Raw genomic sequence first — 11748 nt, forward strand, 5'->3', positions numbered from 1 at the left:
GTTAGGTCAAGTCTGGGGAGTGAGGTCACAAAAAAATTCTAATTAATTCTGGCTTTGTTCGATTTCCCTGAAATTTTAACACGATAAAGCTGGATTGTTAAGGAATAGATTTACCGTCTGCCAATGTGTGGTAGCTATTAACGCTGAAGTGTTATATCGCTTCGAAGTCAGGGTTTTGAAGAGATTTTTTTGCAACGTGTGGGTTCGGCGTGATTTTGTAATCGGAGGTTTTTGTTGACCCTGAAGTAAAAAATATCCGGAAAAGGTCATTTCATCAACGATTCAAACGAATATAAATATGTATATGTTCCGAGCTAAATTTCTGGTGAAAAAATATAATTTTGACGAGCGCTGGGTTTTTAATTTTTTTCCCGCGAAAGTCAGTACCGGAGATGAGATTTATGAATGTTTCAACAGCTTTTGTCGAGTAAACATCACAGGTTGCGTGACTCAAAATTTGGCCGAGTGGAAGCTTGGGCCTGGTCGCCGACAAATCTAAAAAAAAGAAAAACAAAACACCACGGGTAAACCGTGAACCGCGCTCGGCCCATGGCCGCGCGGTTAAAAAGCCGTCTAATTACACCTTATCTCTGGTATCTGAGCACCATAACTACGTTACTCGAAGTGCATCCCTACAACACTTAAATCCCAGTTTCTCCAGAATAAATATAAGGAAATTTTGCCCCACTGTTATTGGATGTTGCTACTGGAATGACCTTCCTTTATCTATACGTAACTTAGCGACTAGAAAACGTTTTAAAAAAGCACTCTTCCAGTATTATTTTACTCAGTATTAATTAATTCATACCTCTTCCTCTCCTATGTTAAGTTAACTTTTTTACCCTAATTATTATTGTCAATTAAACAAGGGCATCTAATAGCTTGCTATATTTTTGCCCTTTTCCATTTCTCCTCTTACATGTCTACTTTATATTTATCTTTGTAATTTTAGAATGGAATAAATTAATAAAATGAAAAAAATGAAATGATTTTCGCACAATCGTCTCTCTCTATACATATAGAAGCTAATTACAATAGCGCTTTTCCCGAAAGTTTGATACAGGTTAAGTTACTCGACTGCCGTTAATGAAGATATTGAAAATTACAAAATTTACAAGCTGTATGAATTTTCGAATGAATATAGTCGTCATTAAAATTTAAGACGAGAAACGGACAGGAACAATTGAGGAGAGTTCGAACGTTACGTGTCGGTATAGTTTTTCGGTACTGCAAATAGAAATGGAAAAGGCGCGAAAGGTAAGAAAAAATAGAAGAAAAGAAGAAAAGAGATCATTACCATACGGGTTATTCGTAGTTGGACACCCAGTCAAATACCAACCAACGCCGAACAGGGCTTAATTTTGTTGATGCGACGAGACGCGGTGCTGGCCTTGTGGTTTCGTGATTCCACGCTGAACAGGGTAGTTTATTTCTAAGATTTCAAATCCTACACTCGGAATTGGCTCCGGAGCCTAGGATCGTAAATACCTAACTGAAAATCAGGGTTAGATCTCATCAAAGATATACACAACTTATATCGATGGAACGGTCAAACTCTCATTAATGCTTTACCACGTGGGATCACACGGGGCACTGGCTTGGACGTGTTAAGCCGGAGACGAATGAACCGTCAGAAAGTAAAACGTAAGGGGAGGAAATCGCCGATATTGGCAGGGAAAATGAAGAACAAAAAAATATAAAAATAAAAATAGGAAAGAAAATAAGAACCCCAAATACATGGATTTTATTACTTGGTGAGGCATCCAGTACGCTTGGATACCATGGTGATCGCGTATCGGATAAGAAGCTTTACTTTCCTTGTGGTAACCGTCTAGGATAAGGATTCGCGGTGTCGCATCTCTTAATGTATTCTCTTGCAGTCGTTTTGCATCATTTCTTAACAATGCCAGTGGGCTTTGACTTTATTTTTCACCTCTCTAGCTCGATATATAAATAATATATGACCTACGGATTGTACACTCAGTTCAGTGGCATCAAAGTTACATGACGCTGTACGTCTCTACTTGCGGGGAAGACACGTCAGCCTTAGCTGGTTTTCAAGCGGATCCTCTATCTTGGTCGAATTGGAATTTGAGCTAATTTGGAGTGTTTTTTTTTTGTTGTTGTTGAGGGAGGAAAACCAGAGAACCAGGAGAAAAACCCTCGGAGCAAGGCGAGGACCAAAAAAACGTCAACCCATATATGGCACCAGGGCGGAATCGAACCCGGGCCACGTCGCATTGTTGGAGAGCGAACGCTCTCACCACTGCGCGATCTCTGCACCCCATTACAGGGCGCAGCCCGAGTCACCTATCACGCATAGAAATCGAGAGCGAATAATTTAATTTTTTTTAAATAAATCTACCAGTCGATCAAAACGTTACCTAAATCCTCTTCACAGGCACTTCAAAAACGCCAAGAAGCGGCCGTCATTTTATTAACAAGGGCACACTGCTACGCTACTCGCTATCTATCACAGAATAGATAGCGAGTAGCGTTGCCAATCAGAGAACGGCATTCGTGATAGAACGCTAGTGGATTTATACTAAAAGTTGTTACTAAACCTACATAGTTGTGTTAAGCAGGTCCTCCGCACTATTGATGCTACCACTGTAATTGTCTGTGTGCTAATCTGCACACATACCTCCACAGAGTTCAGTTCTTCTGGGTTTTCACCATCAGCGCTTCTTCCTTTTTTGGAGGACAGTTCTTCTGGGTTTTAATCTTCCGTGATTGCTTTCTCTTTCGGTGCGCCATCACTGATCTGCATTGTTTGGCAGTCTTTTCACCATTGCTATAGATGTTCCAAAACTCGAGCAGTGAATGGATGGATACTGCTAGTCTTGAAACGTGCTTTTCCCCGAGAGTATCTACTTGACGGTATTGGATATGAAAAACCGTGAAGAATCCCGAGATGGAGTTCGTCTTCCAGAGAGGAAGGCGCAGTATATCCTTGTGGCTTTCTTGTAAACAGTCAGGGGACCCGACAAGGTGCATCAACTTTGCACTCTTCAGAGCAAGCTCAGTTGGCACTCATTTTCACCTGCGGTAGTCTGTACGTAGATCAATTTTCATCTGGGCAGACGCACGCCCGCTGCTTCATACAGCTGACCCAGAGAGGATGATGGGTAAGACAGTTAATCCCCCATATAGGCGTCGTTGTTAAGGGACAAAGTCAGCTTTAGGACCGCGCTGACCTGGGCAATTGCTGGTTTTCAGTGTCACGCAATTCAAAATAGATCAAAATCAAAATCAAAACCGGTCAATAGATAAAGTCCAGAATCTGGGAAATGAAAGAAGGTAAATATGCAAAGACTCTCGCCAAAATTCTGATCACAGCAACTTTTCTTATGCAAGATATGCGGAGAAATTTTTTACCCAAATTTATAGAGATTTGTATGGAGACGCCATGCTGGTGCCCATCCGTATGGGAACCAACATGGCGGCCGGAAACCAACAGAAACATCTGTCACTAAGGTTTGCTACAAAAGCGTGAATTAATCCCTCGAGGAACTCTAAAACATTAAAATAATTATTTTTCTAAGACATGAACTATTCAGATAGCCAAGTTCCCCGGAATAAGTCACTTTTTTAACCATCATGACAGCTCTCTAGGCCGACATGTAAATGCTGCGTCACGCGAAAGCTTAGAAATTCAAGCGTAGTTTATCACAAAACCAAGAACCCATTCGGAGCGAAAATTTGTATGAATATTAGTTTTCAGTTGCTCTTATACATCATTTAAGGAAAATCTCAGGAAGATCAATAGTGTTGTAGTTCGAATTTTAGTGACGTCATGTGAAAACCAGCTATCTTCGCAGTGTTTTGCTTGATTTTCAATCGTTTACAGAAAGACCTGTTTTGAGTGTGCTTTTGCTCAATCTGTGATATTATTTTTATCATATTTGGTTAAAAACAGTATGGATCACGTCCCTGTGATATGCAAACTAGCTATGAAATGGTATCTAATGCGCATGTGTGCCAGCTGACTGTAACCCCTTCAAGGTATTCTTAGGCGGCGTCCACACTACCCCGGAGAAGTTTGAAAACGAAACTTTATTTCTAGATTGGGCCAACCCTCCACATTAATACGTCACGAAAACGGAGCTTTTCGAAAACGCTTTTCAAATTGAAGGAATTTGAAAAACGCCGCTCTTCGTTTACCTGTGGACGGAAAGTATTTGGGAAAACGATGGCGTTGGGATAATCGTGTGATTTCTCTGACCGAGTTTTCCTCAAACACAAATCCAAAGTGACCGGTGATTGTCGCGTTTTTATATTCCTCTTGCGTAAATCTGGACGGAAAATATTTGATTCGTTTTCACAGTGAAACCTCCGTTTTCAAATTCCTCCGGCGAAGTGTGGAAGGGTCTTAGACATGGCACCCAGTACTTCAAAGGATGATTTTACCACGCGCGTGGATGTTGTCGTGAATATCTGCCTATTCAAAAATTGCTTATCTCCGTAGAGTAAGCGTCACTAAGGATTCTTGTTGCCTGCGGCAAACCTCTCGACACCTTTGCACTGCATCAGTAAGGCAAGATTTATAGGAGAGGAACATTTTTTCACTGAGAAAATCGACTCAACGTGATCAAATTTGCAGGAGATTGACTTTTAATTAAACTTGGTTCACATAAAAATGTGCAATTCGTGTGAACAACACATCAACCACAAAGGCTTTAGATTACTGATTAAATTTCTTGGTTCTCTGTTGCGTTCCTTTCTTTCTTTTCCGATTTCCTTTCTGCCTTCTTGAAGATTTACCGACCTCTCCGGCCTCCCCTGCATTTCCTTTGCGGGTAATTTTTATATTTGCGATGGTAACGACTCTCCGCGAAACATTGGGCGGCGGCGACATCACACTTGCACAGACGATAGCGACATTCGCCCCGCCACCAGTAGTATGAAGCTTTTCCTAAAGTTAAAAGAAAAGACAGTTAAATTCTTATTGCTTATAGTAAGTCTAGATTAAAGATCTCAGTGCGATAAATTAAGGTCTACGAGAGGATTTCAACTTACTGCACTTCCCTCTCCTTGTAGTTGAATATGCCAAAATATACACTGCGACTTTGAAAGGGCAGACTCTGGACTTTTGGAGCTTATTGTAGCATTCGTCATGAACTTTGCAGCACCTGAAAACGAAATAGAATGGGAACATCCTTTCCCTAGTGGCAGGACTGAGCGGGGGGAGAGTTTAAGTCTTGACGACGTACAGGTTGCAGAAGGCTTGTTTTGGCATCAATATCATAAAAGAGGAGTTAAATTTAAACAAAAAAAATAAAAATTGTCCATCAGTGTTCCCTGCAAAACGTGTGAAGTGAGCCACACCGTATCTTATTACATATTAAGAGTGATAAAGTCTGATAAAGTCCCAGTCTGCCCTCAATCGCCCGGATAGAACACGGACGATCCAAGCGATCGCGATCGCTCCAGCCGCTACCGGCATTAACTTGCTCTCATATAATCGCATTGATCGTAGGAGCACTTTTTGAAGTGACAGCGGTGATTAAAATGATCGAGGCGATTATACTGGAGCAAACTTGTCTCAACCGACAAATCTTGACGACAAAATTGAAAGCGTCCTGCTGAACTCATCAAGGAGCCGAAACAAGAATTCTGAACTGTCCTGTGACGCTGACTTAGCTGCCTTTACGAGTCCTTCTCCTTAAACTAGCAAGGGATAAGAAAAAATCCTGCAATTTTGACAGTTAACCAACGCACCGCCATTTTGGGTCGTAGCCTCGTCTTCGTGCGAATCAAGCCACAGCTTGGCAAGACAACTGGTCAGTGTTCTCCCGGACTCGAATTTCAAAATCTTGAGTCATGGGGCGCGATCCATTCAACCAAAATTTCCGGAAATTTCGGTCTAAAACTGAATGGACCAGTGCGGTCCAACCGGAAAAGTTTCGAAAAAATCGGTCCACTTTTTGAGGGGGACCACTTTTCTCGGTCGGACCGGTCCGAATGAACCGATTGGTTGAATGGATCGCACCCTATCGTTCATTTTATTGCCGCGACATCTTCCCGGTGTTATATCATTATTCAACGGATATTCTGCAAATTTCGGCCTATATTGTTATTACCTTTGATATATTTAGCAATTTTCGCCCTACGTATTGTGTTTTTCAAAATGTTTTGACCACCGACATGTTTTTCTCCGAAACAGAACGCCAAACTGAAGAAGCTGGACATTTCACCATAACTGAAAGACATAGTTACCGGTCCAGTTTATCGACAGGCCTGCCTTTCCCACCCAGTCCACAGTAGCAGCCATAACCATTGTAATCAATAGGACTCCTGCCGGTAGCGCGGTAAATCAGTGCCCCAAAGGAAATTGCGTCTCTCTTGGTGGCATCGGTACTTCCTTCTTCTGCAACGACAAACATGACATTTTAAACACAGTTAAATTTTATGTTTGTGATAAACTGAGTCGTATTTTATTGGATTGGACGAAAGTAGATGGAATGAGAAAGGACGGGTTATGATTAACAGCTTATTGGTATCGTTTTGCAGTCATTAACTAGAGTTGAGAGGTGAGATCCCAATCTGACGAACGGAATGGTTTTTGGACAAGGTAGCGTGTGAAATTATGCAGTTTTTAGCATGCTCGCAAATCAGCGATGTTAAAACCAAGACCAATGATCAATCGCAAAAATTCAGACACTGACAATCCACTGAACCAATCAACTCTGACGCAAATACACGTAAACGGCGCAATGGGTGGGAAAACCTGTGCGAGATTGTCAAGCCTGTTTGGTTTTGATTTTAGTTCTGATTAAATGACAGAGTTTTTAAGCCTATAGCGTGGCGTCGTAATGCAAAACCATAGTTACCTATGGCAAAACCAAAGCAATTGCGAATTACGTTCGACATTCAAGTGAAAGCTACTCTTAAGTCAATGTTATAAGCTTTACAACTTTTCAGTATCGATGCAAGGGTTTGGTGAGGTAGAGCTCATGCGAATATATTGAATTTCTTTTGCTAAGAAAATTTCATTGCATCGAGGTGCTCTATTGGACTAAATTTTACTTGGCAATTTTTAAAATTGCATCCATCACGTGGACTGATAAATTCTTAGTTATACTCGGGTTGGTGTGATTGCCTGTGCTAGCCAAAAACAATACTACGCTAAATTACTCGAACTATGCCAAACTGTCTAGATTTATGTAACACCCGTGGAAGAGAAGGAAAGAATGGGAAGGAGGTCATTTAATATATACGATTAATACGGGATAAATATATCGTATATTTATGTGGGTTACCTATCACCTTACCTTCGCCACCGGATTCTGCTAGCGCGTCCTGTACAGCACTGTCCCACAAGACGATCAACATCAAGAAAGTCAGCTTGATCAACATGCTGAAACTGTAACAGAAGTGATCTTTGGCGAATAGATCTTTTTTAGACTATAATGTCTTCTACCGTGTCAGTAACATTATGGAATCTTTCAGACTTTTGGCTTCATGCTCCCCTATCAGTTTCAACAACAACAATGTTATCATTTAAACAGTCCGTAACTTTAATCGCTCTAACTACATAGATCGTATTTTCTAACGGGACCATTGTCAATCGAAACAATGAAAATATAGAGGACACAGATAACATAAACCGAGTTTAATTTTGTATGCGAGTGTCTCATTTAGGTCACAGAACATTCTCTGCTGCCTTTATTGATCGTATCCGTGCTTATATAGATGACAATGAAAAAGCTTTTTGTGTAGGGACAAACAAAATTGTCCGTGGTACGCGGTTGTCCGCACAATGGGATTCATTGGTATATATTGCAATATGCCATGACAAGGCTGTCCGAGTCATGGGAAACGCTATTTAAGAAGTTTTGAACCTACACTACTTTAGCTTAAAAATCATTTTATAAAGCAACCCCTTTGGGAGAGGAAGAATGATGAAAGCACCGCGGCAAAATGGGTAGTAAATTGCCACGTACTGGAGCTGAACGAGGAGAGCTTAAACAAATTTCTCTGTCACATTTTTATCGAGTTTCTGTGGCTTAACTAGTGAGAAACGTCTTACAACTGGTATTTGGATTGCACTGTCATAATCAAATTCAGGATTCACAATCAAGAATTGTTCCTTTTACAATTGTTGATCGAAAGGAAATAAGCGAATAAGACAATAATTAAGCCAAAGACTGACCTCAACAACAGGCAAAGTTTCCCTTGTCAGACCCCTAAACTCTTTTATGTCGAAGCAGAACCTTGGGAAAAAAGATTTTTCCAATAATTATTTGCCCAGTAAAAACAATAGAAGGAAAATGAAACAAGAGCTAACCAACCTGCCAACAAAGGAACCTTGTTCTGTTGTGTATCGTTGAGTAAAGATTCCAGAGATAACTGCTTTGCCTTTAAATCACTTTTTCGCAGCAAGAAATAATTTATTTGTTGGCTGCAAGCTTGTTGTTTCATTGGTCGTTTTAAGACTTACCTGATTTTCGTTTTCGTGGTGTTTGTAGTTGACAATGTTTTAAATAGTTAAAATGGCCATTTAAAGCGATAATGGAATGGATGAGACAAAATATGTCACCTGCAACTAGCGTTTAAAAAGTGCATTAGCGAATTGAAAATCATATGCTTCTAAATGATTTAATAGTGGTGAGTTGTAGATTATGAAGTACACCACTATTCCCTTTAGCTAACCACTTCATTGATCTGTTTACCTTGCTCTTAATAGGGTAGTAGTAGGATATCTTCACTATCTTCAAAATGACAGAAAAAGAACAAACATATAACATTATTGCACAGGAGACGATGAATTAATCCCTCATATAGATCTTATTCTCAAGGTAATTCCTATCAAGTTATTTTTAGATATGGTATCCAAGAGGACAAAATTCGTACCTTAGGGTCTGCTATATGTAAACCCTCGTGGGATTCTAGAAACTGAAGTGTTCTAAAAATAACTAAGAGGAGTTATCTTAGAAATAAAGCCTTTATGGCGGGCTATCTCTTGCCACTAACAGTTAACTCCATTAGCGAATCGTAAATAATTTAATAGTTGGTAATTACACACCTTGTTCACTTTTAAAGGCCAATTTACCTAACGGAAATTCTTTGTCCCGGTTTCAATATAAATCGTTCTAGTACAAAGAAAAAGCCCGGCATAAATAAATTTCGTGTGTAAAGAACTTTTTCCCATCCGTGCCGAGTCAAAAATTTCATCATCTGTGCTCTGTGTACCTATTCAGTGGGTCCGGTTACACAACGAAACTTATCCGCGCTAGGCCATTATCTTTTTCGGTGACCGAGCCATTTATATCGGAGCTGTGACAACAATTTTCCATCCTGTAAATAGCCCTTTGAAAAAGTAAGAGTCCTGTTTAATGTCTAATAAATGCAGATGATTCGAGATTTTATCACCTCAGTTTTGAACCAGAAATAAACGAGTAGCACTGGAAACAATTTATGTGTAGAGCTAGTAATATATGTTTTGTTAATTTGCCTGACGAAGAAGAATTCTCACAGAGATCTTAAAAGACTTTCTCTCTTTCGGGATAAGCATTGGTCGTTTTAAGACCTACCTGATTCTTGTGACGTTTGTAGTTGGCAATGTTCTAATTAATTAAAATGGCAGTTAAAGCTATCATGGAATGAGATAAATTGTGTTACCTGCAACTAGCGTTTAAAAAATCCATTAGCGCCGAAATGAAAATTATATGTTTGTAAAATGATTTAATAGCAGTGAGTAATAGATTGTGAAGTGCACCACTATTTCCTTTCTCTAACCACGCCAATTGATCTGTTTACCATGATTTTAATCAGGAGTAGCGCGGTATCTTCAAAATGACAAAAAAGAGAGGATGAGGGTAAGAGAGTTCATGCAATCCCTCTCAAGTTATTTTAAGATATGGCATCCAGTTCTCCTGGGGATAATCATGATTACCACGTGCGTTGCGTAGATATTTTCTTTGAGGATGAAAATCGTGTAAAGTCCTCGAGGACAACATTCGTACTTCAGGGTCTGCTATTTGTAGCCCCCGGTTACCTCAGAAATTTGGGGGATTAGCCCTCTTACCCTCCATCCTCTCATGAATTGCTTCTATCAATTAAGTCCGTGAGCGAGTTCTTAAATTCAATAGTCGGTAATTCCACACTTTGTTCACGTTTAAAGGTCGATTTACACAAAATCGTATTTGTACCAAAAACAAAGCCCGGTATGGATAAATTTTGTCTGTAAACGACGTTTTCTCATCCGTGCCGAGCCAGAATTTCATCTGTGCTCGGACTACCTATTCAGTGGGTCCGGTTACACAACGAAACTTAACCACCAGTTTATTTTTGGTGCGCGTGTCATATTTACAGGAACGGTGCACAAAGTTTTTCGTCGTGTAAATCAGTCTTAAGGAAGAGCCGCTTTCGCAAGCTATATTTCACTTTCAAGGCTACGTGAAGTCACCTGTTTAATGGAGATGCTTTAAGATTTTATCGCCTCAGTTTAGAACCAGATTATTGGATTACCTGTGATATAGACGAGTAGCACTTTAAACAATTCACGTGTAGAGCACATGATATACGTTTTCTTAATTTGCCCAACGAAGAAGAATTCTTAAGGCGATCTTGGAAACGGAAAGACTTCCTATTTTCTAGATAAGCTTGGAATACGTCAAAAAGTAGTAAAATATTGTTGAGTTGGCTTCAACTGCAAAATGAAGAGAACGATCGATACAACAAGCTGCGGTTATCAGTCAAACCCATTATCAAATTGTATCTGATCCGTCTCTAAATGGTTTTATTTTAGGTGGCTATGCACTTCGTTGATTCTGTAACAAGAGGGCGTTTTATAAAAAAAACACATCAAATTTGTTTTGTGATCTCTAGGATTCCAGCTGTTTAACGCAATGTCTATGACCATGGTTTAAAAATTGAGTGTTTGTGGGGTTAAAAGGCGTCCAAATTTTCCCGCCAAAACTGAAATGGTGCGCGATGTTTGCCGACAGTTCTGAAATTTCCGGTTTCTAAAATGGACCCGTAGTTTCCAGCCGAATTTCTCACTAAATTTGCACTTTGAAAATTCTGAAAACTGTCAACAAATGAATTAAAACAATGACTGACGAGGTACTAGACAAAAGTTTTGAAGACCAAAAAGTGTTAACTTGAACACAAGACTGGCTACTCGTCCGTCTGCTCAATTTTGCGCAACGTGTAGATTACCGTAACCAGAAAAATATCTCCTGAATTTTGGCTGTATTTGGGTATGGTAAATACATTATCGTACCTTTTTAACTTGGAAAATCCAAGCTGTAAGTATGGACGGGAGATTGACTCGATCCTCCCGTTCGCTCGCTCCTTCGCTTCCTCTTCGACTTTTTGGTATTCTGTTGACCAGTGTATACACCATGTAAGGCTTTCACAGTCGTAGCCAAGTTCAAGTTAATACGACGTGGATGTGAAAAGATTTCCTCAGCGAGTGAACTGATTACTTTTAATTTTTATTGGCAATATTTCTCATTTGTTCTTTGTATTTCATTTCTGACGCAAGCACTTAATATCTTCCACAGAAATAATCTACATTGAAAAGATTGGGGGGAGGTCAGCGGTCACCGAGCAAGATGGCCGTGAAATTTATAGCTCCGAGCTAAATAGGGAAAAAGTTAAATTTTTTTCTTCTACTTTTCATATCTATCTTACTACATGTGTTATTGCGTGTATTAACATGTCATTAACTACGAGAGGAAGCAAGAAACTGTCAAGTGATGCACCAGAAGAAGATTTTGAAACGTATGTACGCGAGCT

The 11748-nt window shown here is 39.9% G+C and overlaps 1 protein-coding gene across 2 annotated transcripts; it reads right to left on the reverse strand.

The window, feature by feature from the left end:
• Nucleotides 1-4596: 4596 nt before the first annotated feature.
• LOC149118639 (phospholipase A2 A2-actitoxin-Cgg2a-like) lies at nt 4597-8387 on the reverse strand. 2 transcript variants are annotated; one of them, XM_089298770.1, is made up of 6 exons: nt 8295-8387; nt 8156-8216; nt 7275-7366; nt 6220-6370; nt 5020-5132; nt 4597-4915 (listed from the first exon to the last, which is right to left on the reverse strand). In XM_089298770.1, exons 3-6 carry the CDS (start codon nt 7357-7359, stop codon nt 4761-4763), a joined length of 504 nt encoding a protein of 167 aa, XP_089154896.1. In that variant the 5' UTR covers nt 7360-7366; nt 8156-8216; nt 8295-8387; the 3' UTR covers nt 4597-4760. The 2 variants fall into 2 exon arrangements, with proteins under 2 accessions (XP_089154896.1, XP_089154899.1); XM_089298773.1 differs by lacking the exon at nt 8156-8216 and having other exon boundaries at nt 8295-8385.
• Between the last annotated feature and the right edge of the window lie 3361 nt (nt 8388-11748).

The sequence above is a fragment of the Orbicella faveolata genome, unplaced genomic scaffold, assembly GCF_042242905.1.
Source record: "Orbicella faveolata isolate gen_17 unplaced genomic scaffold, um_ofav_v1 contig_1, whole genome shotgun sequence".
In the NCBI taxonomy this organism is placed as follows: domain Eukaryota; kingdom Metazoa; phylum Cnidaria; class Anthozoa; order Scleractinia; family Merulinidae; genus Orbicella; species Orbicella faveolata.

Excerpts from the sequence above, each read along its gene's own strand:
- LOC149118639 (XM_089298770.1), bottom strand. The coding sequence starts at position 7,359 with ATGTTGATCAAGCTGACTTTCTTGATGTTGATCGTCTTGTGGGACAGT. Across the intron at positions 6,371-7,274 it reads AGCAGAATCCGGTGGCGAAG|AAGAAGGAAGTACCGATGCC; the intron begins GTAAGGTGATAG and ends TTGTCGTTGCAG. Across the intron at positions 4,916-5,019 it reads TACAAGGAGAGGGAAGTGCA|GAAAAGCTTCATACTACTGG; the intron begins GTAAGTTGAAAT and ends TTTTAACTTTAG.